The sequence below is a fragment of the Diabrotica virgifera genome, chromosome 3 (genome assembly GCF_917563875.1).
Source record: "Diabrotica virgifera virgifera chromosome 3, PGI_DIABVI_V3a".
Classification (NCBI taxonomy): domain Eukaryota; kingdom Metazoa; phylum Arthropoda; class Insecta; order Coleoptera; family Chrysomelidae; genus Diabrotica; species Diabrotica virgifera.
In genome coordinates, this window is record NC_065445.1 from 151379886 (window position 1) to 151404884 (window position 24999).

General features: G+C 31.6%; 1 protein-coding gene and 1 long non-coding RNA gene across 2 annotated transcripts; one reads left to right on the forward strand and one right to left on the reverse strand.

Annotated features, from left to right (window-relative positions):
• Positions 1–2380: 2380 nt before the first annotated feature.
• LOC126882116 (zinc finger protein 91-like) lies at positions 2381–19997 on the reverse strand. Its single transcript, XM_050646963.1, has 2 exons — positions 19437–19997; positions 2381–6575 (listed from the first exon to the last, which is right to left on the reverse strand). The coding sequence occupies exons 1-2, from the start codon at positions 19804–19806 to the stop codon at positions 3427–3429; spliced, it is 3519 nt and encodes a 1172-aa protein (XP_050502920.1). The 5' UTR covers positions 19807–19997; the 3' UTR covers positions 2381–3426.
• A 160-nt stretch (positions 19998–20157) lies between these two features.
• On the forward strand, positions 20158–21911 carry LOC126882117 (uncharacterized). The gene is made up of 3 exons (XR_007697149.1): positions 20158–20435; positions 20531–20679; positions 21648–21911. It is a non-coding gene; the product is annotated as an uncharacterized LOC126882117 (long non-coding RNA).
• Positions 21912–24999: the final 3088 nt, after the last annotated feature.

The window sequence follows — 24999 nt, forward strand, 5'->3', positions numbered from 1 at the left end:
AGTTCAAGTAACTATACATGAGACTATCAAATAACTTTGGGATAGATGATTGTGTGGATCAGTGTTGCCAATCGGCGGATAATTATCCGATTTGCGTACCTTTTTGAGAGTTGTCGTATCTTTAAATAAATCGGATATTTGCGGATATTTTTCAGTGTATCTACCATCGACTAAAGCTTTCTCATCCATATATTCCCAACACCAACAACACATTAATTTTGTTTGGTTCCATCCAAATTTTTATAAATAGCCTATACTGGTTAAATGTTAGTGGCATCCGATACTTTCCATCTTTTGACAAAAGGGACATGTGCCGATTCTTTTGTTTAGAATTTTAATGCACAATTGCATCCACTTAAGGCATACTAATCCAATTCAAATTTCAAAAACCGTCTGTCGTCCGATGTTATTTATGAGTTTTTAGTCTTTAAACTTATGAAAGCTAATTCATGCACGATTTTGTTTTCTTTTCATTTTATGTAGTGCAGTGCTTAAGTAAACGTCTCGTCTGTCGAAATAAGTTTTGGTTTGTGAAAATACTTTTTTATAATGGATAAATGGTTAATAAAAAACGTTAAGGTGGGTAAGGTACTATGCAGAAAAGAACTTTCCGGCACAGAAACGTCACTTTTCTGCACACTACTGTCAGTTATTTTGTGAGAAAATATTAAGTTTGTTAACATAAAATTGTACAGAAAAATGCATTTGGAATAGTGGTTGTAGAAAAATCTACTTATTTGAAACTAGTAATATCTAGATATCTACTAATGAACTCAAAAATCCTTCAAATTTTTTGCCTATAAAAATTATTTAGTCGGGCATTAACGTTGAACGCACCACGGGTATTATGGATAATAACTTTGATACCTTAATAACTACAAGAATGTCAAATACATTTCCATTGTTTTAGTTGTAATAAATCTTTAGTTCTTAAAAGAGCGTAGGTGCAAAATTTCGGACCAATAATCTTTAAACGTATTCATATTTTTCGAATGCTGAGAAAACTAATAAATATTTTTTAAAAATTTGAACGCTGAATGAAAGATTTCATTATTACCGAGGGCTGAAAGTCCCTAAGAATAAACAAAATGTTTCTTTTGAATGATATATTTGACATTAAAAATCACACTCAATATTATCTTTTCCTTTTACCCCTGTAACATATTAGAATAAAAATTATGACTTTCGGCCCTCAGTAATAATGTAATCTTTCATTCTGAGTTTAAATTTTTAAATAATACTTTAGCTTTCTCAGGACTCGAAAAAAATAATGCATTTTAAAAGCATTGCCCAGAAATTTTGCGCCTATGCAATTAATGTAGCTGTAGTTTATTTTGTATTGATTTATTTATTATTTATTTTTCCAGTACCTAGTTTTAGGTAATTATTACGTTTTAATAAAATAATATTTAAAAGTGTTTTTTTTTTACTTAAATAATTATAATTTAATATAATGATCCAAATAATCAAATATTTAAATTTATTTATTTATTTGAATTTAACACTTACGATAATACAAAATACGAATAATATAATAATAGTAAGTAAATAGTATTTACATACATGAATTAGGTAATAATCAGCTAGGATACGAGATTTTCATCTATAAACGAAAATTTTTAAACTGTGAAATAAAGAATCCAGTAGATTAAAGGGCCGGTTGTTCGAACGCTAATCAGAAATGGAATCAACTGATCATTATCAAATATTTAATTACTGTCAATGTCAACTTTGATTGGGTTCCTGAAAACATAATTGATTACAATTATGAGATTAATTGATTAATTAATCAATTATGTTAATAATTGTTACGCTAATTGATAATTAATAATTAATTAATCAATCAATTATGTTAATTATCATAATATTAATTGATTACAATCAACTGATTGGCGTACGAACAACGGATTTTGTTATATATTTGATGGTTGTTAAGGGGACTAAAAGAATAACGTTGGCAACATTGATTTTAATAACAGAAAAATTTTTAACTTAGCGTACCTTTTCGTGACAAATCGGATATTTTTCGAGCGATCATCGGATAATCTAGAGAAATGCGATTGGCAACACTGGTGTGGATACACTACGATAGTTTTTAACGTCATTTCTGGAGCCTGTTTTAAATATAGAAGAGATATAACTTTCTTTCCAGATATGAGGAAAAATTCCAGTAGACAGGGACGAATTAAACAGTTTACACAATGTCTGAGATAATGAATATTTGCACTGTTTTAAAACAAGATTTGGGATACCATCAGCACCGATCATTAGCTTATTAGGAAGAGTCCCTAACTTTTCGAAAACCTCATTTACGTTTTATTCCATACATGATTACTTAATAGCATTATGAGCATGAATCCTTTGTTAAATAAAAATGCAATTAAAATAGTGAACAAGTTTATTTTCATATTCAATGGTCCCATTAAATCACATATAAGTCAAAATATTACAATAATAAATGGGCGGTTTTACAAAGCCTCGGTAATTCAAATCTTAAACTATTTTGTCCTGTCGGAAACATCGATTCTTTTTAACCATAGAACCACAATGTGTGGTACCTACAACTCTGTATCTTAATATAGCAGTCCTTGGGCCCACCATTAAAAAAAAAAGATTACCCCTCTCATATGACTATTTTTATTCAGTTACTCATGTTGAGTCGGACAACTTTTCTATTTCGGAAAATTTTCGAGAGGGGGGCGTAACTTTAAAAATTTGTCGGATAATATTACCAGTTAATTGTAAATATTTTTACCAAACAATCCTGCAAAAATCTGCTTATGACTCTTTACGATTGTGACCACTTCCCCCCCCCATTTGGGTCATAAATGATAATTTTTTTGCAGGATGGTTTGATAAAAATACTTCCAATTTACTGAATGTCCATAATGAAATTTGTAGGTAGCAAACGTGAAAACAATAGTATACCTGACTCAATGACCCTGAATAACTCTGTAGCTTCCAGTGGCAATGACATTGCCAACTTATTCGCAAATCATTTTTCATCAGTTTATACTGATATTACTTTAAATTGCAGTGTTGACCATATTCAGTCTTAACTCAGTATATCATCATATCGTATCCAGATTTTCAAAATTTACGAAAAGCTTTCATCATTAAGTGTCAATAAGGGTCCTGGACCTGATGGTATACCACCTAATTTTCTCAGGGAATTCAATTTTATACTATCGCGACCTTTATTTTATATACAAATACACAAAATTTGTTTACCCATAGCCGCCACATCGAACAATTTTTGACAGGTCATTGTAATACCCAATCAGAGCAAACGTATAACGTTACAGGTGCGCGTAGCACCAAGAATTTTGATGAATTCGCGCACATATACATTTACTCCCAAACGCGCCTAACGTATAACTTCAAAAACTTAATTAACTAAATTCCATAAAATCGTGCATTTATCTACTAGTGTCTATTTAAATGTGACTTCAAATTCCCTTTTGCTTTAAATCGTTTTTGACAGAGATGACATTTGAATGGTTTCTTGCCATGAGTAAGTTGATGAGTTTTCAAATCGTCATGGTGTGGAAACGTCTCTGAACATATAATACATGTGTTGGCCTTCTGTTGGCGGTGCTTACTCATATGGGCTTTGAATAAATAATTATTCGCGAAAGTTTGAGAACAAACTTCACAGTTAAACGTTAGATCACCGAGATGATTGGCTTTGTGTCTAAAAAAAAGTTTTTTCGTATGAAACTCTTCCGGACACAATGGACACTTAAATTGTTTTTCTTTCGAATGAGTAAGCATATGTTCTTTTAAAGTAAAATTCCTTCTGAACTGCTTCTCACACATCGTACATTTAAATTGATGTTCTCCAATGTGGTACCGCATATGGTTTTGCAGATACACCTCCAACTTAAATTCCTTGGAGCATGTGTTACATTTAAAAGATTGTCCTTCATTGTGAAGGCCCATGTGGCGATCTAGACTCGACTGTGCAGTGAACTTTTTGGAGCAAATACTGCACGTAAATGGCCTTTCTATTTCTTTCTTTTCTTCCATGTGACTTGATGCAATATGATTTCTTAGCAAGGTCCTGTTTCTAAACGTTGCTGAACAAAGGCTACATGTATAATGGTTTTCTCCTGTATGAGTCCGCATATGATCATTGTGCACATACTTTTCTCTAAATTTTTTAGAACATACTTTACATTCAAACATTTCTTCTTCGGTATGTGTTCGCATGTGCTTTCTGAATGAGTTACGAGTTTTTAAACTTTTGCCACATTCTTTACACTTAAACAATTTTTCTTCATTATGCACTGTCGTAATATGCCTTCGCAACATATATTCATCTGAAAAGTATTTAGAACATATATAACATTTATAATTTGTTTGATACAGAGACACAGATTTTTTTGATTCATTTCCTGTAATAATTTCTTTATCCAAAGATATTTCATTTCCCATCGTTTTTACACATGCCGACGACTCTTTTGTTTCGTTACACATAATCGATTTCTCGGTTTTATCACATAATTTGTCTTCTTCAGTTTTGATGTACTTAAAGGCACTTTTATTAGATTCGTCAGAAGTGAATGGTTTTGTTTTCATTCCCCCGAACATAAATGATTGTTCCTTACAAGATAAATCATTTCCACCTCTAGTACTTAATTTTTCTACTGTACAACCAAAATCAGTGACTGTACACGATTGTAATGTTGGTTTACATCCAGTATTACCCTTTTCGGCTTCAACGTTAGGTAACATATTTTTATTTTCGTTATTTTTAGATGAATACTCTGCTTCCTTATTGGTTACTGCATGTCCAGCGTCAAGACATCCAGCGATCTTTTGTTTTTGCTTGTGAACAAACTCATGCCGAATGAAATCGCTACTTGTTTTAAAACTACCAGAACAAATGTTGCATTTATACAATCTATAATCGGAATGGACGAGCATATGTAGTTCTAATCTATATTCCGTTGTGCACTTTTTGTTACAAAATTTACATGGAAAAAGATTCTTCCCAGTATGAAGTCGCATATGACCTCTCAAAGTCTTAGCATGTTTAAATCTTTTGGGGCATATTTGACATTGATATGTGTCAAATATGTGAGTAGGTATATGTTGTTCTAGATCGATTTTGTTTTTATATCTCATAAAACAAATATGGCACTTAAAATTTCCTGTGGGAAGTCGCATGTCATGTTTTAAGGAGTTATCTTGATTATGAACAATAACATGTGTTGATTTGTCTTCCGTTGTACTGTTTGAAACCGATTCTTCCTTTTTTTCATCGTATGTAAGCTCATGTTTCAGTTTTTTAAATAAAAAGGGGTCAGTTGTTTCATTATATGTAACACATTCCGTTTCACCGTATAGAAATGGCTCTTCCGTTTTTATACATGTATAAGTTTCTCCTGTTCCGTTATTGCTAAAGGTATTTTCAATTTCATTACAGCTAAATGTGTTTTTCTGTTCATTACACTCATTATCTTTTCGAGTTTTAGTATGGGTAAGGACACATGGAATGTCTTCGTTAGTTTCACTCTGAGGGGGTGGCTTTTCTTTTACAATGCGATGGAAAAATCTTATACTTTTAGATTTTGGTTTGAACACATGAACGACCATGTGGTTTTTCAGTTCTGACTCACTTTGACATATTTTATAGCAAATTTCACACTGCATTGAATTGCTTTTTACGTGACGTGCAAGATGTTTTTGTAATGATCGTTTTCTTGTGAACTCACTAGGACAAACATCACATTTGAACTCTTTTGAGCCGGGGTGACTAGACATATTATGATGGGCTAATAATATTTTTTTATCAAATTGTTTAAGACAAATCCTACATTCATATTTACTACTTTTCGAATGAGTTTTTAAATGTACTTTTAAATGTTCTTTCGACTTAAATGTGATCAAGCATATATCACATTTAAAATCTTTAGTCTTATTGTGAATAGTGTTATGGTTTGTTAGATGACGTTTTGATCTAAAAGCCACAGAGCAGATATTACATTGAAATCGTTTAACCGCTGTATGGTTAGTCATGTGCTTTTTCAGATAAATCTCACTACATATTTTTAAACAGATTTTACATTGTATAAATCTTTTATTAACATGCTGCTTCACATGTTTTGTCAAGGAACGCTGAAGAGTAAACTCTTTGTGGCATCGACGGCACCTGAAATCCCTTTTACCTGTGTGGTTTGACATATGGTGGTCTAATAAAATCTGTTTACTAAAATATTCTGAGCAAATCTTACACTGAAAAATATTTAAATGACGAGTATTGAAATGAACCTCCAAGCTTTCTTGACACTGGAACTGTTCGAAAAAAATGCTGCAAATGTAAGGTTTGACATCCGCAGTATCAAAACACTTGTTTACCTCTTCTATTTCCAAACGTTGGTTTTGAGTTTTCGTTGGTAATAGGTTATTATCCACATTAGTCAAATTATTTATAATTCTCTTTCGCTTTGCCTTATGAATAACTGCATGGTTAACAAGATCTCTATCTGAGATAAATATCTGTCCACATTGGCTACATATAAATATTCCACTTGTTGGTTCAATCTTTCTCAAACACGTCTTAGTAATACCTAAAATTCAAAATACATGGTAATATAACTAAATAGATTACTACTGTACAGCCCGTAGCCCGTACAATATAGATACCGTTACACTTCATTATCTTCGTCTGAGATCTAAGTTGACATTGTTGCCCAATTACAAAAAATTCTTAAATTCATTTTAAATCAAATATATCACATAATTATTGCGAAGTGGATTATACAACAAAACAAATTAATATTCAATGTAAATAAATAAAAACATTAGAAATTGAAAACAAGAATTAATTTATAATCTTACGTTAAAGTAAATAATAAAAACAATAAATATAATAAAACAAATATGTACAGTAAAGAATAAAAACAAATCTGAAATGTCAACACCGCAACTGTGTCAAGTAAATGTTACCAATTTAAGCCAAAATGTCTCCTTTGTTCGAATTCAGTTAGAGTGTAATCCGAACAAGTGTGATTTATAAAAATGCTTTATATTCCACATTCCACTTATACAAATCAAATGAGACAAGTTAAGGTATGTTGCTTTAAATTTACATTAAGAGAAATCTTCAAATATTATTTCTACGCGTATATAATAAAATATGTCTACTGGCTGTAATTCCAGTGTACTCGCCTAAACGATTCTAAAAAGGAACAGACCTATAGTCGGTTCGCTAAACTCAGACACAACTGGCTAGTGATTTTAGTCGGTAATTTTTTTGTTTTTGGCCAATTTTGCCAAAATTGGCAAAATTACTAACCATTTAGTAATTATTAACTACATATTTAGTAATTATTTTTTTGCCAATTTTACCAAATTGGCAAAAGTACTTACTAAAATCACTAGCCAGTTGTGTCTGAGTTTAGCGAACCGACTATACCACTTAAATATTTCGTGTTGGTATGATGTGACGTCACATGCTATGACGCGGATGACGTGCAAGGGTATCTATATTGTACGGATTGTATATTTCTAGAAATAGGGATGTTTCTTTAAAACAAACAAGGAAAAGTTATTTACCAACAATTTTATTGTTAGAATCGAATCTTATGATTCTATATATGTATTAATAATATAGATATGCAAAGTCCGCAGATAGTGTGCTACTTTTTTATAAACAAAATGGCGCCCCTAAATCATGTTTTTTTCAATTATTGCTCTATAATTCCAAAGATTTTAACTTTACACCAAAAACATCCAAATAAAAATTCACTGTAATTAAATTCTGCATAGAGACATGTTTTTCCCGATTTACTATGACGAAAATTTTCTTCGGAAAATGAGGGTTTTTCCAACAAAATCTTTCATTTTCAACTAGAATTTTAGGTAAGTAATTATTTATCAATTATTAAATAATTTGGTGACAAAAAAGCCCTTTTGATATAGATTATATTTCCAGAAGCCGATGGATATTGAATGAACAGTTTAGCAACAATTAAATTGTTAATTAACAATTTACGGTCACTATAATAACCATAATAATTATGATACATAAGAATAACTATGATTTTTGTATAAAAAGGCACTATACGTATCTAATGTACTTTACAGAATTGAAATTGAACTAATTAAGCGGCCTCAGGAATATTTTGAAATTATAAACAATTTTTTGGCTTATAAACAAATAGAATATTTCGGCAACTATTATATTAAATTATGAAAATGGTATTGGAAAGAACGCCGCAGAACGCTTCTTTTAAAAGAAAAAACGTTTAATTGCGATGAGTGGTTCCTGAGATATAACCGGTCAAAGTTCACCGGCATGTACGTCGAAGATATCGCACACCTAGTTCAATAGTGCCACAAGTGCAAAACACAATATTCTCGAGAAATGAGCAAAACGTTCTGTAGTAAACGCGTTTTGCCCTGTAAATAATTTATTTTGAGAATGACTGGCTTCAAAATTACAATTTAGGTAGCAAATTATACACTTATTGGCTGGATCTTATTACAATTTATTAAAAATAAAACGTAATTATTATTTTGATAGTTATGGCGATATTGCATTGTGAAGAGTCATTTATAAAACGATACCTAGGAGATACGGCGGCAATATAATGAAAAAATCAATTGATTTTTGCAGTTGTGGCCGTATTGAATTATATCGGTTGTATTGTGGCAGTGTATATTATCGCCACATCTCTCTTGATTTTTGCAGTTGTGGCCGTATTGAATTACATCGGTTGTATTGTGGCAGTGTATATTATCGCCACATCTCCCAGTTATGGCCATATTGCATTTTCAAAACCTCCAAAAACCCTACAGTGAAATACCGAAGTAACTTACTTTATACTTATCCAAAACAATATTTTAGTTCAGGCTGTATTGCATTAGATGGGCCATTATATAGGCAATATTTTACAGCCTTAACCCAAAATTCGAATTTTTTGCAGTTGTGGCACAATTGAACTAGGTGTGCGATATAAACAATAGGATGGAATTTTCGAACCATCACCTTCTTATTTCGGTCCTCTTTCTCCACACAAATTTTCATATCTTTAAAAGACTCATAACATATTAACTATCGATATTACGAGTGAAAAATGCCAAAAATACCAAAATTCCAATCAAAAATTAGGTTGGAGAAAGTTCAAAATCGGTATACGTTAAAAAATGTATTTTCACGGCTTCCCATGGAGCAATTTTTTTTGTTCCCAAGTAACTCGAGTAGAGCCATCTAACTAACGCATTATTAAATATCAAAGTTGCTTTTGTTTTGTTATAAATTAATTTAGAGCAATAATTGAAAAGAACACGATTTGGAGGCGCCATTTTGTTTATAAAAAAGTAGCACACTATCTGCGGACTTTGCATACCTATATTATTAATGTATAGAATCATAAGATTCGATTCCAGCAATAAAATTGCTAGTAAATAACTTTTCCCAAAAATGACCTATTCTGTGATAATCTGCCCAGAATATTATATTTTTGTCTAATAATCTAGTTTGTATCAGCCGCAGGAATGAAGTTTATATCAGCCGCAGGAACCTTAAAATCCACTTATTCAACCATATTTCAAGCGAGTTTAGATGCTTGAAGATTTTGGGTTGCTGCAATAGGATCGTCAGACTTGGCAAAAATAGCAGTCTGCGAATGTCTTAATAGTTGTTTTATCATTTGTAGGTAAGTGATATGTATAGAGTACGTACAATAATGGCCCTAGTATGCTCCCTTGTGGTACGCCAGAGTGAATAGGCTTGCGTTCTGATACTTCTTCTTTAACTGCTTTTACAAGTAACCTAATAAACCGGGAGATATTAACAGAAGTTCAACCACGATTTTTTAAGTCCTGCCCTTTGCAATACTGGAAGATTAGAAAAGGTATTTTCAATTTGTGGAAAAATCCACGGGTTTCCTGTAACATTTTCCTGTGAAAATTAGATTTTCCATGAGGAAAAAAATGGGGAGTTGCGATGAATTTCTGAGTCCTGCCATATCCATAGAATGACAGGATACTATCGATTTTATGAAGAAAATTTTTTGGGCAGGAGGGTTGCAAAAGGACTATATAGGGACTATAAAAGGGAGTATATAGATATACAAACATGTAATGAAAATAATGAAATTTTCTTAATTTTCTGAGTCCTGCCAACTTAATAAATTAAACATATTTATTGATTTCAAAATGATCAAAAAAAAATGTTGGCATGACGTCTCCTAATGTTTAACTGCCCTTGGAAAATTCTGTGGAAAATTTTCACCCTGGTTCCGTGATTTTCTCAGTCATAAAATAAATTTTATTATAAAATAAATAATTTAAACAGACATTATTCAAAATGGCAGGATGTTTAGTTACACCATTTTTACTATACATATTTAAAAAATGTGTAAGAAAAATCGTGGAAAGTTACACGATTTTCTGAGTCATGCCATTTTGCACATATCTCAAGAATGTCAATATAAATCTATTTACAAAGAGGCAGGATGGTTGTATAGTTATTTCGTATATAAAAATAAAATTTTAAGTCTGTAAAATTATTGCAGGTTGTTATACAAACATATTCATATCACCACAATTTTCTGAGTCATGCAATGTCGAGTATGCTTAAAAACACTAATCTAAAACCGTTTACAACGTGGCAGGATAACCGCAAAGATATTTAATACATAAATAGTTATTTTCCTAACTACTGCGGAAAGTGATACTTTCACGCACGAGACTACCGTTTACCCGAACGACGCGATGGCGGAGTTCGCCCAAGCAGTCGAGTACGGGGAAGACACTTTCCGCATGAGTTAGGAACAATATTTTTTCTAGGGCCGTACGTTTGGAAAAAAGCCACAAAAAATAGAGTTATATCAATTTTTATTTAGAAGTGAAAATACACAAATTAATTCCTTGACAAGGTTGTCAAAACCAAACTTTCAATATAATGGGTTACCACGATGACGATATTGGTTTCCATGACGACGATTCAAAACTATTGTAATTATCTACTGATCTGACTTTTAAATATTATGTCAAAATAATTTTATTTCATCGAATTATCGCGCTAATTTCATTAAAACATGAACACAATAAGATAAATTTGAAATAAATTAGTAAATAATATCTAAATATTAGTTTATTGCATGTATTATAATATATTATAATGCCATATTACAAGGTATATTACTTATACGCCACACGGCGTGCGGGAAAATTTACTTTCACGCACGCCGTGCGGGAAAGTGCAACTTTCGGAAACGAAATGCGCGTGTGAAAGTGGCTCTTTTAGCACGGCCGTAGAAAAAATTAATTTTTATATCGTTAAAAAATTCGTACGGTATTAAATATTATTTTCCTGAGTAATGTCTCGGATTTGTTACACACCTTTCAAATCTAATACCAAACTGTAACAGCTTTATTTTAATCGATTAGATCATATTTTTATCTAAGTAAACGCAATAAAAGTCATTAGGAACAAAATCAATAATTTTTTACAATTTACTGGTTATAGTAGGGAATGTCCCTATTATACACGGTGTCCAGAAACTCTCCTAACAAACAAAGATCGGAGATTCCTCAAATAATTTTAAGAAAATTTAACTCAAATCACCTAGTCCGCAAATGCTTCTTAAGGAAGCTAGAGCTCTTTAAAGATGGCGTCTTGTAATTAGTTTTTTTTTAAATAGCTCCAGAACGCTTCTATTTAGAAAAAAAAACTTTTACACCTATTTAACTTACAGAGATAAATCGATTCCATCAATTATTGTCAATTTTTAGTACCGGTGATAGGCGTCCGTTTTGGCTGGGGAAACGAATATTTTATCGCATAACTTTTAAGCATTTTTGACACTGGATTATTGAATTCCGGGGTCTTGTTGTACTAAAAGGTACTCTTGCTTTAAGTCGGTAGGATACGCCGTGTTCTAGAAAAATCGATTTGAAAAATTTTTCGTTTTTTGAATTTGAAAAAAAAAAATAAAAAAAATAAACTATTTAGAAAAAAACTATTACGTTAATTTCTCTTCCAGAGATGAATCGATTTTATCAATAATTGTGAATTTCTAGTACCGGTCTTAGGCGTTCTTCTTGGGAAGATCAACGGATATTATATCTCATAACTTATTGGTCTTTAATTTTTAAGCATTTTTGACAGTAGACTATTAAATTATGAGCTATTCTAGTACTAAAAGTTACTCTTGCTTTATGTCGGTAAATACACCGTTTTTTTTTAAATTTTTTTCAAATTCAAAATACGAAAAATTTTAAAATCGATTTTTCTAGAAAACGGTGCATCCTACCGACTTAAAGCAAGAGTACCTTTTAGTATTAAAATACCTCACAATTTAATAATCTAGTGTCAAAAATGCTTAAAAGCTAAAGATAAAAAGTTATGCGATAAAATAACCGTAACCTACCCAAAACGGACTCCTATGACCGGTACTAGAGATTCGCAATTGATGGCATCGATTTAACTCTGGAAGATAAAAAGGCGGACAAGTTTTTGTCTCTTGAAATGGAAGCGTTCTGGAGATATAAAAAACTAATTACAAGGCGCCATATTCAAAGAGCTCTAGCTCCTTTAGGAAGGAAGCATTTTCGGATTAGGTAAATTGTATTAAATTGTCTTAGGAATCTTAAAATTATATACAGGGTGTTCCATTAAAAAAAACAAGTTTGTGTCACCATGTCAATACGGTTAGCCCTGTATATTAAAAAATATTTTTAAATTATGATCCTATCTCCCACATAACAATTTCATGTTCTTAGTAGATTCATAGAACATACTTTTCAGAAAAAGTATATACTGAGAATGTGCGTAATTACCATTGCGAATGTGCAGAGCAGATACTGAGTATATACTACATTACAGTACTTAAACGTTCTATGTATATACTTAGAATGTACTACCGCACTTCTTTTCAGTATATACCAAGAATGTTCTTTTTAGAACATTCCAAGGACGTGCTATAAACCTTCTATGTGTATACTTAGAACATACTACCGCACATCTTTTTAGTTTATACCAAGAAGGTACTTTTTAGAATATTCCAAGGAAGTGCTATAAACCTTCTATTTATATACTAAGAACGTACTACCGCACATCTTTGTATGGGAAGAATATTATATTTTTAAGAATATTCTAAGAAAGTGCTATCAAGTGCTATATTGCTTAGAAGTATGTTTTCAGCATCACCTAATCTCATCTTAGGTTCTACTGGTTCTATACCAAATATCTATTTACATATTTTAATTGTAAATGAGAATGTAGTTAGTACCTACATTCTACAATATTACCTACTTAAAAAGTAAGTACATATTTATAAATTTTAGTTATTTATATAAATCATTATATAATATTTAGCTAAACTAAACTATGCATAATAAGTAACTAAAATTTATATAATACTTATATGTACTTACCTATTTAAGTAATATTGAGTTATCAAAATAGATTATATGTATTTTGAAGCACCGCAAACAAAATAAACAGATTATGTATGTTCTTTAGTCCTAGTACTACGTCATTCGCCTTCATCCTTAACACTGCATAGATCCATAGATGATACAAATAATGAAATAATGCCTGTTTTCTTTTTCATATTTTACGGTTTTTTCCTATCCCTGATCCATTCAGGTAATAGAAATGGTCAGAATATGATGGGGGGAGGGGGGTTATGAATGTATTGTGGAATAACAAAATCGGTGGTCAGTGTTGCCAAACGGAGAGAAATTTCCCTTTTTGCGGGAATTTTCAACATAAACGGTGATAAAGGGAAAAAGTTAACTCAAAAGGGAATTACTGTTCCAGTCCAAATTGTAAAATATTAAGAAAAAATCAAAATATTTGAAAATAATTCAACATATCTTCTCAGATTTTGTAAACAGGAGGGAAGTTTTTTTTTATAAAAGTGGGAATTTTTAAAGTAAGTTGACGGAAAAAGCTTACTCGACGGTTGGCAACGCCAAAGCCTTTGGTTGTGCAGTTTGGCACGTTTTGGTTCTGCGAAATGGCCTATTGAATTGAATGTACCTAAATTCAAATTCCAAGGATGTAAAAATACTAATGATTCATGATAAACTCGAAATGGTAAAGTCATTTCAATTATGAAAACGAATTTTTAATAGTATCTATGTAAACGTTAATACAATTAATGTTTAAACTTTTTTACCCTACAACAATTTTGAAATGAAATTCGTCCAATACTACCTACATACATAAATTTTATTAATTATGTATTCTAAAAAATAACGAAGTTGATAATCTATAAGGCTAATATTATACTTCCTATACATACAAATTATTTTTAAGATATTTTAAAAGTATCTACTTATAAGTATGTGTTAAGAATATTCGATAAAGGTATATTCTAAGAATAAACTTTTACGAATATTCCGAGATCCTACGTACACGAATATACTTAGTATATTCGGTACGAGAATATACTTTGAAGTATATGCAAAGAACATGAAATTTAGAATGTTTTTTAAGGTAGATGCTATGCTTGTACTACACATATACTAAAAAGAATATACTCCGACGAATGTTGGTAGTATATGCTTAGAACATGATGCGAACATCATTGTTATGTGGGCTTTGCCCCACGTTTTTTTCGTATCTCTTACTACAAACGAGTAATTGGACTTTGTCGCACTAATGCCCCACCCTGTATACGAAATAACTATAAAACCATCCTGCCTCTTTGTAAATAGACTTATATTAAGATTCTTGAAACATATGCAAAATGGCATGACTCAGAAAATCGTGTAATTTTTCACAAATTTTCTTACAAATCTAGGACTCCTGCCGTCTTACAAGAACCGTTTAACCTTCCTGCCGACTACCGAAAAAGTATTGATTGCATTTGAGTATTATAACTTTTTAAATGCAGGACTCAGAAAATCAGGGAATCATAGGGTGAAAATTTTCCGCAGAATTTTCCAAGGGTCAAGTATACTTAAACAGTAGGAGACGTCATGCCAACATTTTTTTTGATCATTATGAAATAAATATGTTTAATTTATTTAGTTGACAGGACCCAGAAAATCACGAAAATTTCATTATTTTCCTTACATGTTTGTATACATATACAGGGTGTCCCGAAAAGATTGGTCATAAATTATACCACAGATTCTGGGGTCAAAAATAGGTTGATTAAACCTCACTTACCTATATACAATAGTGCACATAAAAAAAGTTACAGCCCTTTGAAGTTAGAAAATGAAAATCGATTTTTTTTCATATAAGTATCGAAAACTCTTAACGATCTTTTATTGAAAATGGACATGTGACATTCTTATGGTAGCAACATCTTAAAAAAAATTAAAGTGCAATTTGTGCACCCCATCAAAATTTTATGGGGGTTTTCTTCCCTTAAACCCCCCAAACTTTTGTGTACGTTCCAACTAAATTATTAGTGTGGCACCATTAGTTAAACACAATGTTTTTAAAACTTTTTGCCTCAGTACTTTTTCGATAAGCCAATGTTTATCGAGATATTTTGAATATTTGTCGAATCCACCACATATTTGTATACGGTTAAGTACGATTATAAGAGACCTGTTGATAATCTGAAAATTTATTTATAATTTACATTTTTAGGTATATTTTGAAAAAGAAGCCAATCTCGATACAAGGCTTTTATCAAAAAAAGACTAAGGGGCAAAAAAGTTTTAAAAACACTGTGTTTAACTAATGGTACCACAATAGTAGTTTAATTTTAACGTACACAAACATTTGGGGGTTTAACCCTTAAACGCCCAACCTTTTTTAGGTTCCATGTACGCCCAAGGGTGGGTAAAAAATGTCCACCTCGAAAATAGCTAATATATTTATTGAGAGTTGTTGGAAATGGATTAAACTTAAGAATCTCATGCTTAATAAATACAGCATCTTCTAAAATATTAATATAAACAATTTACAAACCTTACAACAAAATTACAATCTACATCAAAATTAACATACCAGTAAAAGCCATTAATTCAGATTTGTCGATTTTCTCCACATTCTTCCTATCAGCCTCCTCAATGGCGGATAATTATGTCGATAATGTAATTATACGTTGATAATTATATGGATTATGTTCCTACCAACGAGAAATTATAGAGAAACCTTTAGTAACAAGTTTTACCAAGGGTGTACTTTTTATGCCCACCCATATTTAACTCATGATATTACTTTTATTTTCAAAAATATCGGTAAAACCCAATTAACATTCGATAAAGGGCTGCATTTTTAACAATAAATAATTTTTGAAAAATTTCTAAACACGTAATAAATACGTTACAAGCCTTACACCGTTACACCCTTGGGCATTTAAGGGTTAAAGGAACAAAACTCCCATAAAATTTTTATGTAAATATATTAAAAACAAAGCCCTATCTAGATAAAAACTGGCTTATCGAAAAAATACTAGGACGCAAAAAAGTTTTAAAAACGTTGTGTTTAAAGAATGAAGCCACAATAATGAATTAATTGGAACGTACACAAAAGTTTGGGGGGGTTTAAGGGAACAAAACCCCCATAAAATTTTTATGGGGTGGACAAATTTCACTATAATTTTGTTTTAAGATGTTTCTATTATAACAATAATACATGTCCATTTTCAATAAAAAATCTCTAATAGTTTTCGATATATTGAAAAAAATCGATTTTCATTTTGTAACTTCAAAGGGCTGTAACTTTTTTTATGATCACATTTGTACTAAGGTAAGTTAGGTTCAATCGAACTATTTTTAACCCCAGAATGTGTGGTATAATTTATAACCAATCTTTTCAGGACACCCTGTATATTCCGTTAGCCCGTTTGCAACCATACTGCCCAAAAAATTCTCTTCATAAAATCCATAGTATCCTGTCATTTTAAGGATATGGCAGGATTCAAAAATTCATCACAAAACCCTATTTTTATTTTTTGGGAAAATCTAATTTTTACAGGAAATTTGTGGATGTTTCCACAAATCGTAAGTACCTCGTCTACCCTTCCAGTATTACAAAAGGCAGGACTTAGAAAATCGTGGCTGAACTTCTGTATAATATCTCTCGGTCTATAAGGTCATAATACTTTGGTAAAAATGATGGATCGAAGGGACAATTTTAACCTAGGGATGAGCCACAATAGACTTCTTTGGTCAAATAGAAGGGTGGTTAAGTACTCACTCAAATTGAACCTACCTAAGCCACAATTTTATTTTAAAATAAGTTAATTTTGATGTTTCAAGTTCCACTACGGAAGTTGTTCCAAAAAATGTATTTTGAGAAGGATTTCTGAAATGGAAGCTCAATATAAACTTTTTTTAAAGTAAAATTGTAGGCCTGGATCCCACGTACCAAAAAAAAGTTTATTAATAGCAAGCTGAAAATTTGTCAATAGATTAAGAGGAAACAGTAGTGATCAACAGGTAGCGAAAACGCGTTCCAAGATTGCGGCTGTAATTTTGAATATTTTTTCGAGATATTTGGCACACGTATTCGTAATATAATAAAGAATGGCGGTACAGAGCCCAATTTGAAAAATATATTAATATGTGGAAATTACTCTGTAATTAAATACAATTTTAAAAAAACTAGCCTGTACCGCCATTAAGAAGAACAAAAAAATACACTTTCTTCAAATAAACTTTTTTATCCGATGCCTAGATTTTGTGTCATTTTGGAACTACTAAAATTTTTGATTTCATTAGTAGTTCCAAAATGACACAAAATCTAGGCATTGGATAAAAAAGTTTATTTGAAGAAAGTGTATTTTTTTGTTCTTCTTAATGGCGGTACAGGCTCGTTTTTTTAATATTGTATTTAATTACAGAGTAATTTCCACATATTAATATATTTTTCAAATTGGGCTCTGTACCGCCATTCTTTATTATATTACGAATACGTGTGCCAAATATCTCGAAAAAATATTCAAAATTACAGCCGCAATCTTGGAACGCGTTTTGGCTACCTGTTGATCGCTACTGTATCACCTTAACAGTGTCTAGTCGAACAAACTTTTATGTATGGGTACACTCTAACGGAGGAAGTTTTAATTATGGAACTCGTCATCCTGACAAGTTTATGATTGAGAAAACTAGCAGGTTGTTTTTAAGTTTATTCAATAGCAAACTTTATATAATATAAATGTTTGTCTGACAAATATGTTGGGCATTTTAATAAGTCCGACACGACATGTCGAATGACATGAAATATGTTGGTGGTAAATAGCAGTCTGATTTTTGAATGAGAGTTTAATGAAAGGGTAACAAATCAACTGGAAGTTCTGTCCGACAAAATACATGTGACGTTTTGTAGTCTGACGTTCAAAACCTGTAACCTGTTGCACAATTAAAACTTTTCAGGATTACTCTGATTGTGCTAGGCTACAGAAATCTCTCGACTTATTTGCGAATTGGTGTGATAATAACAGATTAGTCATTAATTGTGACAAGTGTCAGGTTATCCAGTTTCAACGATCAGTGGAAATGGTAGATTTTGATTACAATTTGGATGGTTTTTTGATTAAGAGAGTCACTAGCATCAAGGATCTTGGTGTCATTTTTCAGAGAGACTTATCCTTTAATTTGCATATTGATTTTATTTGTATTAAGGCTCTTAGGCAGCTGGGGTTTATTAAGAGGTATACAAGGGATTTTCATAACATTTCTTCGCTGAGAATTTTACTGTTCTCTGGTCCAATCTCAACTTGAAAATTCCACTATAATCTGGTCTCCCTTTGTCCAATCCTCTGTTCAAAAGTTGGAGAGAGTGCAAAGATGATCCTTTATGCACTGTGCCTTTAAATTACACAGACCTTATTCATATTCTGATATGATGAGATACTTAGAACTTGATCCTCTGTCTACTAGACGAGTTAATTTCTATCTCATCTTCATTTTTAAATTGGTTAACGGAATGATACATTCACCTGAACTGCTTCAATTGGTTTGTTTCCACATTCCTTCCTATGCCCTTCGTGAGAATACACTATTTCATATTCCTTTTCATCGAACTAATTATTCTGTGAATATAGGTCTGACTTCTTGTTCATGCTAATCGGTTGCCTCATGAGACAGATTTTTTTAAAAGTGCCTTTAAACAATTTCTGAAGCGTTAAATTTAATTGTGATTCTATATACATATTTATTTTATGATTTTGTATTTTATTTAGTATTTGTTTGTAATGTTTATAAATGCTGCTTAATTGTATATTTTTTGTCAATGTGCTTGCCCCGTTTATTAACAATAAATAAATAAAACTTTCCCTGTTCCAGTGTTCCCATACATCAAAGTTAGTCTGACTAGACATTGTTAAGCCATTAACAAATTTTCAGCTTGCTATTAATAAACTTTTTTTTGGTACACAGGTTCCAGGTCTATTGTGGCTTATTCCCAGTAACAGTAAATGAATGTATCTATTAAGATGCCAGAAGAAACTATTAATATTGTTCTGAAGCTATTTTCAGAACAATATTATTAATTTACTTACATCTTTCAATAAATTGCTGTTTATATCCTTTGGTGGTCTGAGGTCTTTCTAGATTCTGGATTTTTTTTTGGTTATTTACTATTCCTTGTTCATGTTCTAATTTGATGTCTGAAATGTCTATTTCTGTGTTTAATTTAATCTCGGGCCACCCCTGTTCAGTTTTTATAAAAAATTGGTCTATAATAGGGTTGAGAACTTCATTTTTAACTTCGGACTTAATTATTTTTGGACTAAAATATTCCTGAAGGAAATCTTGTGGTTCTTGCTTGATTTCCTTTGCTGAGGGGCGAAAACCTGAAGGTATTTCATCATTTCCATTTTGATATCTAATTTCCTGGAGTGAGTCCTTAGATTCTTGTTTAATTTCCATTTCTTTATTCAACACTTAACTACATGGAAAGTAATTTAGACTGAGTTATGCATTTAATTTATCATAAGAATTAATTTTGTAAATATAATTAACAAAATATTGACCAATGTGAATTTTTTAATGCTCGCTCATTGCTCATTATTTTAAATGTTTTAAAAGTCTGTCACCCGTCACCCTGTCACCCATCACTACAGGTACGGATAGATGTTACAACCCATTACGAGAAGCTAATTCGCACACTTGATCCAACGTTGCCAAGTCACTAAAATCTCAAAATCTCAATATTTGACACCAATTTGACAATTGACAGATTATCTTGTAAATAAATAAATCTAAATATTTATCCTAACAAAACAAAGTCGGGAACAATAGGGCTTTTCATTCACAGTCATTTGTTTCGAGCTTCTGTCATGTGTCACATAATATTAATATATCTACGTCGTACGTTATTGGTATATACCCATGATACAAACCAAAGACGTATGACGTAGATATATTAATATTATGTGACACATGACAGAAGCTCGAAACAAATGACAATCGATGAAAGGCCCTATGGATAAAAGCTAGAAGGAGAACAAAACTAAAATTAAAATATGAAAGAATATGCAATAAACATTGTGTAAGTGGTAAGTTTAATGTAATTCAATTAATAAGGTTTTTAAAAAATGTCTACAATAATGATAAAGATGTACCTAAGTAATAATTCAAACTTAATTATTAGAAAAGCCAGCCACTTTAAAAAGATGTTCCAAACCAAAACATGAGTTACCAAAGCAGGCAATAAAAAGAAAAGGTGATCTAGAATGCAAGAAAAGAGCTGATGAAAGAAGTAAATATAAAGAAAATAATGCGGAGACTTCTCTCGACCATGTAAGTATAAGATATAGTTTATTACAATATGGTTAGATGCAAAGCTCACAATGTTTGAATGCATATAGCCTAAACTGTCCTTCAGCCTTCAATCTTTTTTCTAATGGTGCTACAACCCTTTGTGAGTCTTGGTGTGCATAACAACATTCTTCCATTCTGCCCTGCCGGATACTTTTCTGATGTTCATGGTTTTAAGATCCCCCTCTACATCGTCTATCCATCTTTTAGTTTTATGGGCCCTTCCTCTTGTTCTATTTCCTTGGGGCTTCCATCTCTGGATTACTTGCACAGCTCGATTATCTGGCATTCTTTCTGAGTGACCAAGCCAATTTAGTCTTTGAGATTTTACAATTCCAACAATATCTGTGCTCTGCATTAGTACTATCCACCTCGTGGTTCATTTTAATTCTCCACAAACCATCACTGCAATGTGTAGATTTGTTTTGTAGATTCTAAGCTTAGACTTAGTAACTTACTTTTCGTTAAATCTTTGTATGCATAAAATCACTTATTGCTGCTAAGAATCCATGCTTTTCTTGACTAGTGTTGTTGTTGTCATTTATTATTGAGCCTGGGTAGTGAAAATGGGAGGCATATTCATAGGTACGGTTGTCTACCTTAAGATTTTTATGTTGATTTGACTTTGTGCACTCTATATATTTTGTTTTACTTTCATTTATATATAGACTAAACGTAGTAGCTTCCCATTTAAGATCTATAGCTTTTTCTTTTAATACCTTTTTGTTGTGGCTTATTATGGCAAGTGCCCTTATATAAAACTAACTAAATTAACCTAAACCTTATATAACTGTCCTAATATTAAAATACAGTTGTCCCTTGATAGCCCGACAGGTATAGGACCAAACGGTCGGACTACCGAGCATGTCGGAGTATCAAATGTGTACTGTACTTTTGTGGTACTTTCCACATTTGTATGATTTTTATGGTACTTATGTTTTTGTTTTTAGGAACAAACACCAGATATTTTATATATGCAGAAAAAGGAAAAACTGCTGGAACTTTAATTTAAAGGCTTTTGACTAGTGAAGATTTGGATAAACAACAGGAGTTACTTTGGGCTATAGCTACGTGCAAATTTATTTTCTTGTGGCTTCCTATGTTTATTCTTATTAACTATACACTTTGATATGTTTTTAGTCGCATGAAGATTTTATAGTTTATTATTTTATGTATATTGTTATATTTGTGTTGAATAAACATTATTATTATTATTACCTTAATTTCCATTAAATAAATTAACTGTAATCAATAAATCGTTTTTAATGTTAATAAATAAATTATCAATAATGATTCCCAAATATTTTATTTGTTTGACAAGTTCTATGGGTTGATTGTGAGATTAATATTGATGATATTAATATTTCGTAGTAATAATCAATGCTTTGGTTTAAGAAATAGACAACTTAGAATAGAAATATGCTTTATTGTCATGGAAAATTGTACAATTTTATAGACAATGCTTACAGAGTCATAAAAAAATACAAAACAATAACAAACACAAAAATCAATAACAAGTTTAACTTGAATTGGTGTGCTACACTACAAGGATATTAGTGAGTGAAAAACACTTTCAAACCCAATGATAACAAAAACTTTCCATAGAAGGCCACAATTTTTAAATCGATCATATTTTCTTTTAATTGTAAACGGCGATCATATTCTACTTATTATTTTTTCTGTTATAACACCCTGTATAGCATATATTCAAGTATTGTTATACTTTGTATTAGAGGAATTTTTTTAAACTGTGTAATTGTTTGATTGCTCTTGACCAACTTCATGTTTGCAAAATAAATTGGGTATGACTATATGTTCATTTTATTGTAAGCCTTAAGATATTGCTTAGTTTGAAAAATACTATTTTTATCACTAGGCAAATACAATTTAGGTATGTAAATTTTATATCAACTTTTACTTTTAGAAATTGATATGGTAACGACACATCACTGCCTATTGATTTCAAAGCGGGGATTTAGAGGCAAACGCTAAATAAACAGCAAAAATGTGTCTGAAGTAATATTTTAAAGCTCACTGAGTTAGGCTATCTTTAGCTTATTCTTTCCATTTCACTCCTGTAATAAATGTTGTTGCTAGTAAGTTAGTACTTGGTTCTGAATTTACCTGGTATTTACATTTGACCCAGTATCTTACCAAATTCTTTCCCCACTCGGGCCGACAATTTAAAGTGACCCTCTGTTGGGGCCCAACAGAACAGGCCATGTCTAAAGTTACCCCTACGAAGCAATCTTAATTGCCGCTACGAAGCGATCTGTTTGTTTTTTCTTCGTTAGTAACTTTCATAAAATTTCCAGTTCTTGTACATATATGTATAGCTTAAACGCTTGAATAAACTTATTTTAGCTTGAGCTTTATCATGTATATTAGTAAGACATAAATTATACTTGAAAATATAATCTGTATGACGCACGCCATTGACTGACTTTCTTTAATGATTAAATTAATATATTACTAATCATTATATTATGATTTTGTGCTGGCACAATGCATCGTCTTTTTTAAATTCACCGTGCATTGATTGTTACCCGTACAATTGGCAACGTTGGATCAAGTGTGCGTCAAGCTTCTCAGCTTCTCAGCTTCTCGTCAACCCATTCCGCTGTGTTGCCAAATTTTTAATCAGTATCGAAACGCGGCAGATTTAAAAATATGTCAAAATATGTTGTTTTACTTTACATGTTATAAAAGTGAATCAAATCTATTTTTTCTAATTTGATAGTTGCTTGTATAAAAAATACACAGATAGTACGTAAAAAATATATATATTTCGATGTAATAAACTGATTATACAATAAAAATGAATTACAACTTGTGTTTAATTATTGTTTTAAGGCCGGATCTTTTCACCTCAGAATAAATATGCTCTTATCTGGCATGTAATAATATAATAGGCGCGTTCCAAGTGACATGAAAACGGTCCTTCGTACTGCCCTCGTCATGCGCATTATAAAAAATGCGTTCCAAGCGAACATGAACGATGATTCGTATCGTACACTGTGTTGTTCCAAGAGATCCATGTACCGCTTCGAAATCGGTAACTGAACGGTACTTTTGACACATGCCTTCAAGCAGAAACTATTTGTACTGACTTGCGCAGTTAGGATTGTTTTCATTTTTACTGGCCACTGCTATGAGATCAGCTGATGATTCAATAATATAATAATCCACAATTTACGCTATTAGTACCTGTGAATCTTGATTTCCATTTAAATAATTATTATTTTTTTTTTTCAAATTAATCTTATAAATATGGATAATTTATTATTTTTTTTTTCATAGAAGACAACGATTTAATGTCAGATATCGATTCTGAGGAAGATTTTGAAGTTGAAGTGATGTTTAATGAACATGTTAGAAATATTAATTTCTAACCATCTAGCAAACTACTAGTGGTACAGTGGTACTCGTAATGAAAATGGCTCAGGCGCAACTCGAACTTGAAATGGTACACCAATACGTTCCAAGAGGGTTACGTACCGGTAATCGGTTCGAGATCGAAAGAAAACCGTTCAAGGGCGATTCTGCGCATTAAAACAGTCCAATCGATTTCGTGGCGGTTCAAGGGATCGTACAAATGTGTCGTCTTGGAACGAACCTATATAGTAACACGTGGTAGGGTTCTTAGGTTAACTTTGGAGGAGAGGTTATAATGAAACAACTTGTATCTATCGTGTCTAGATTCAGAATGGTTTTATTTCCGCTTCACTGTCACGTCACTCTTAAGGCCGCGTCTCACCATCAAATAATTTGATCAAACAGTTTGAGCAAACTTGACGTACTTGAGGAAGTACGTCAAAGTGACGTCACAATTGCAGTTTTTTTTGAAATTCTAAAAATCTGTGCTCTCACTATCAGTCTAGTTTGATCAAATTTTTTGTATTGAGTTGTCTAACTTGTTTGTACTTTATTTAAAATTAAAATTTTTCATTATTATCCACAATGAACACTCAGGATGTGACGTCACTAACTGTCACTTTCAGTTTGCTCAAACCAGTTTGATCAAATTATTTGATGGTGGGACGCGGTCTTTACACCAACTTGAGTGCGTTCCGAATACTACCTATTTACATACATCACATCCCCCACTTTTTATAATGACAAAATAAACATAACTTTCTTTAACAAATCTTTAAATAAACATTTATAAATTTCCACAATTGTTTCATTCATCCTTTACCCCCTTTATTTTATAATAAAATTACTTATAAATCTAGTCTATCAGGTTTTTTAATAATTCGACCTGAAGAGGTTTGTGGAGGTAAGTTTATTGGAGAGTGATGA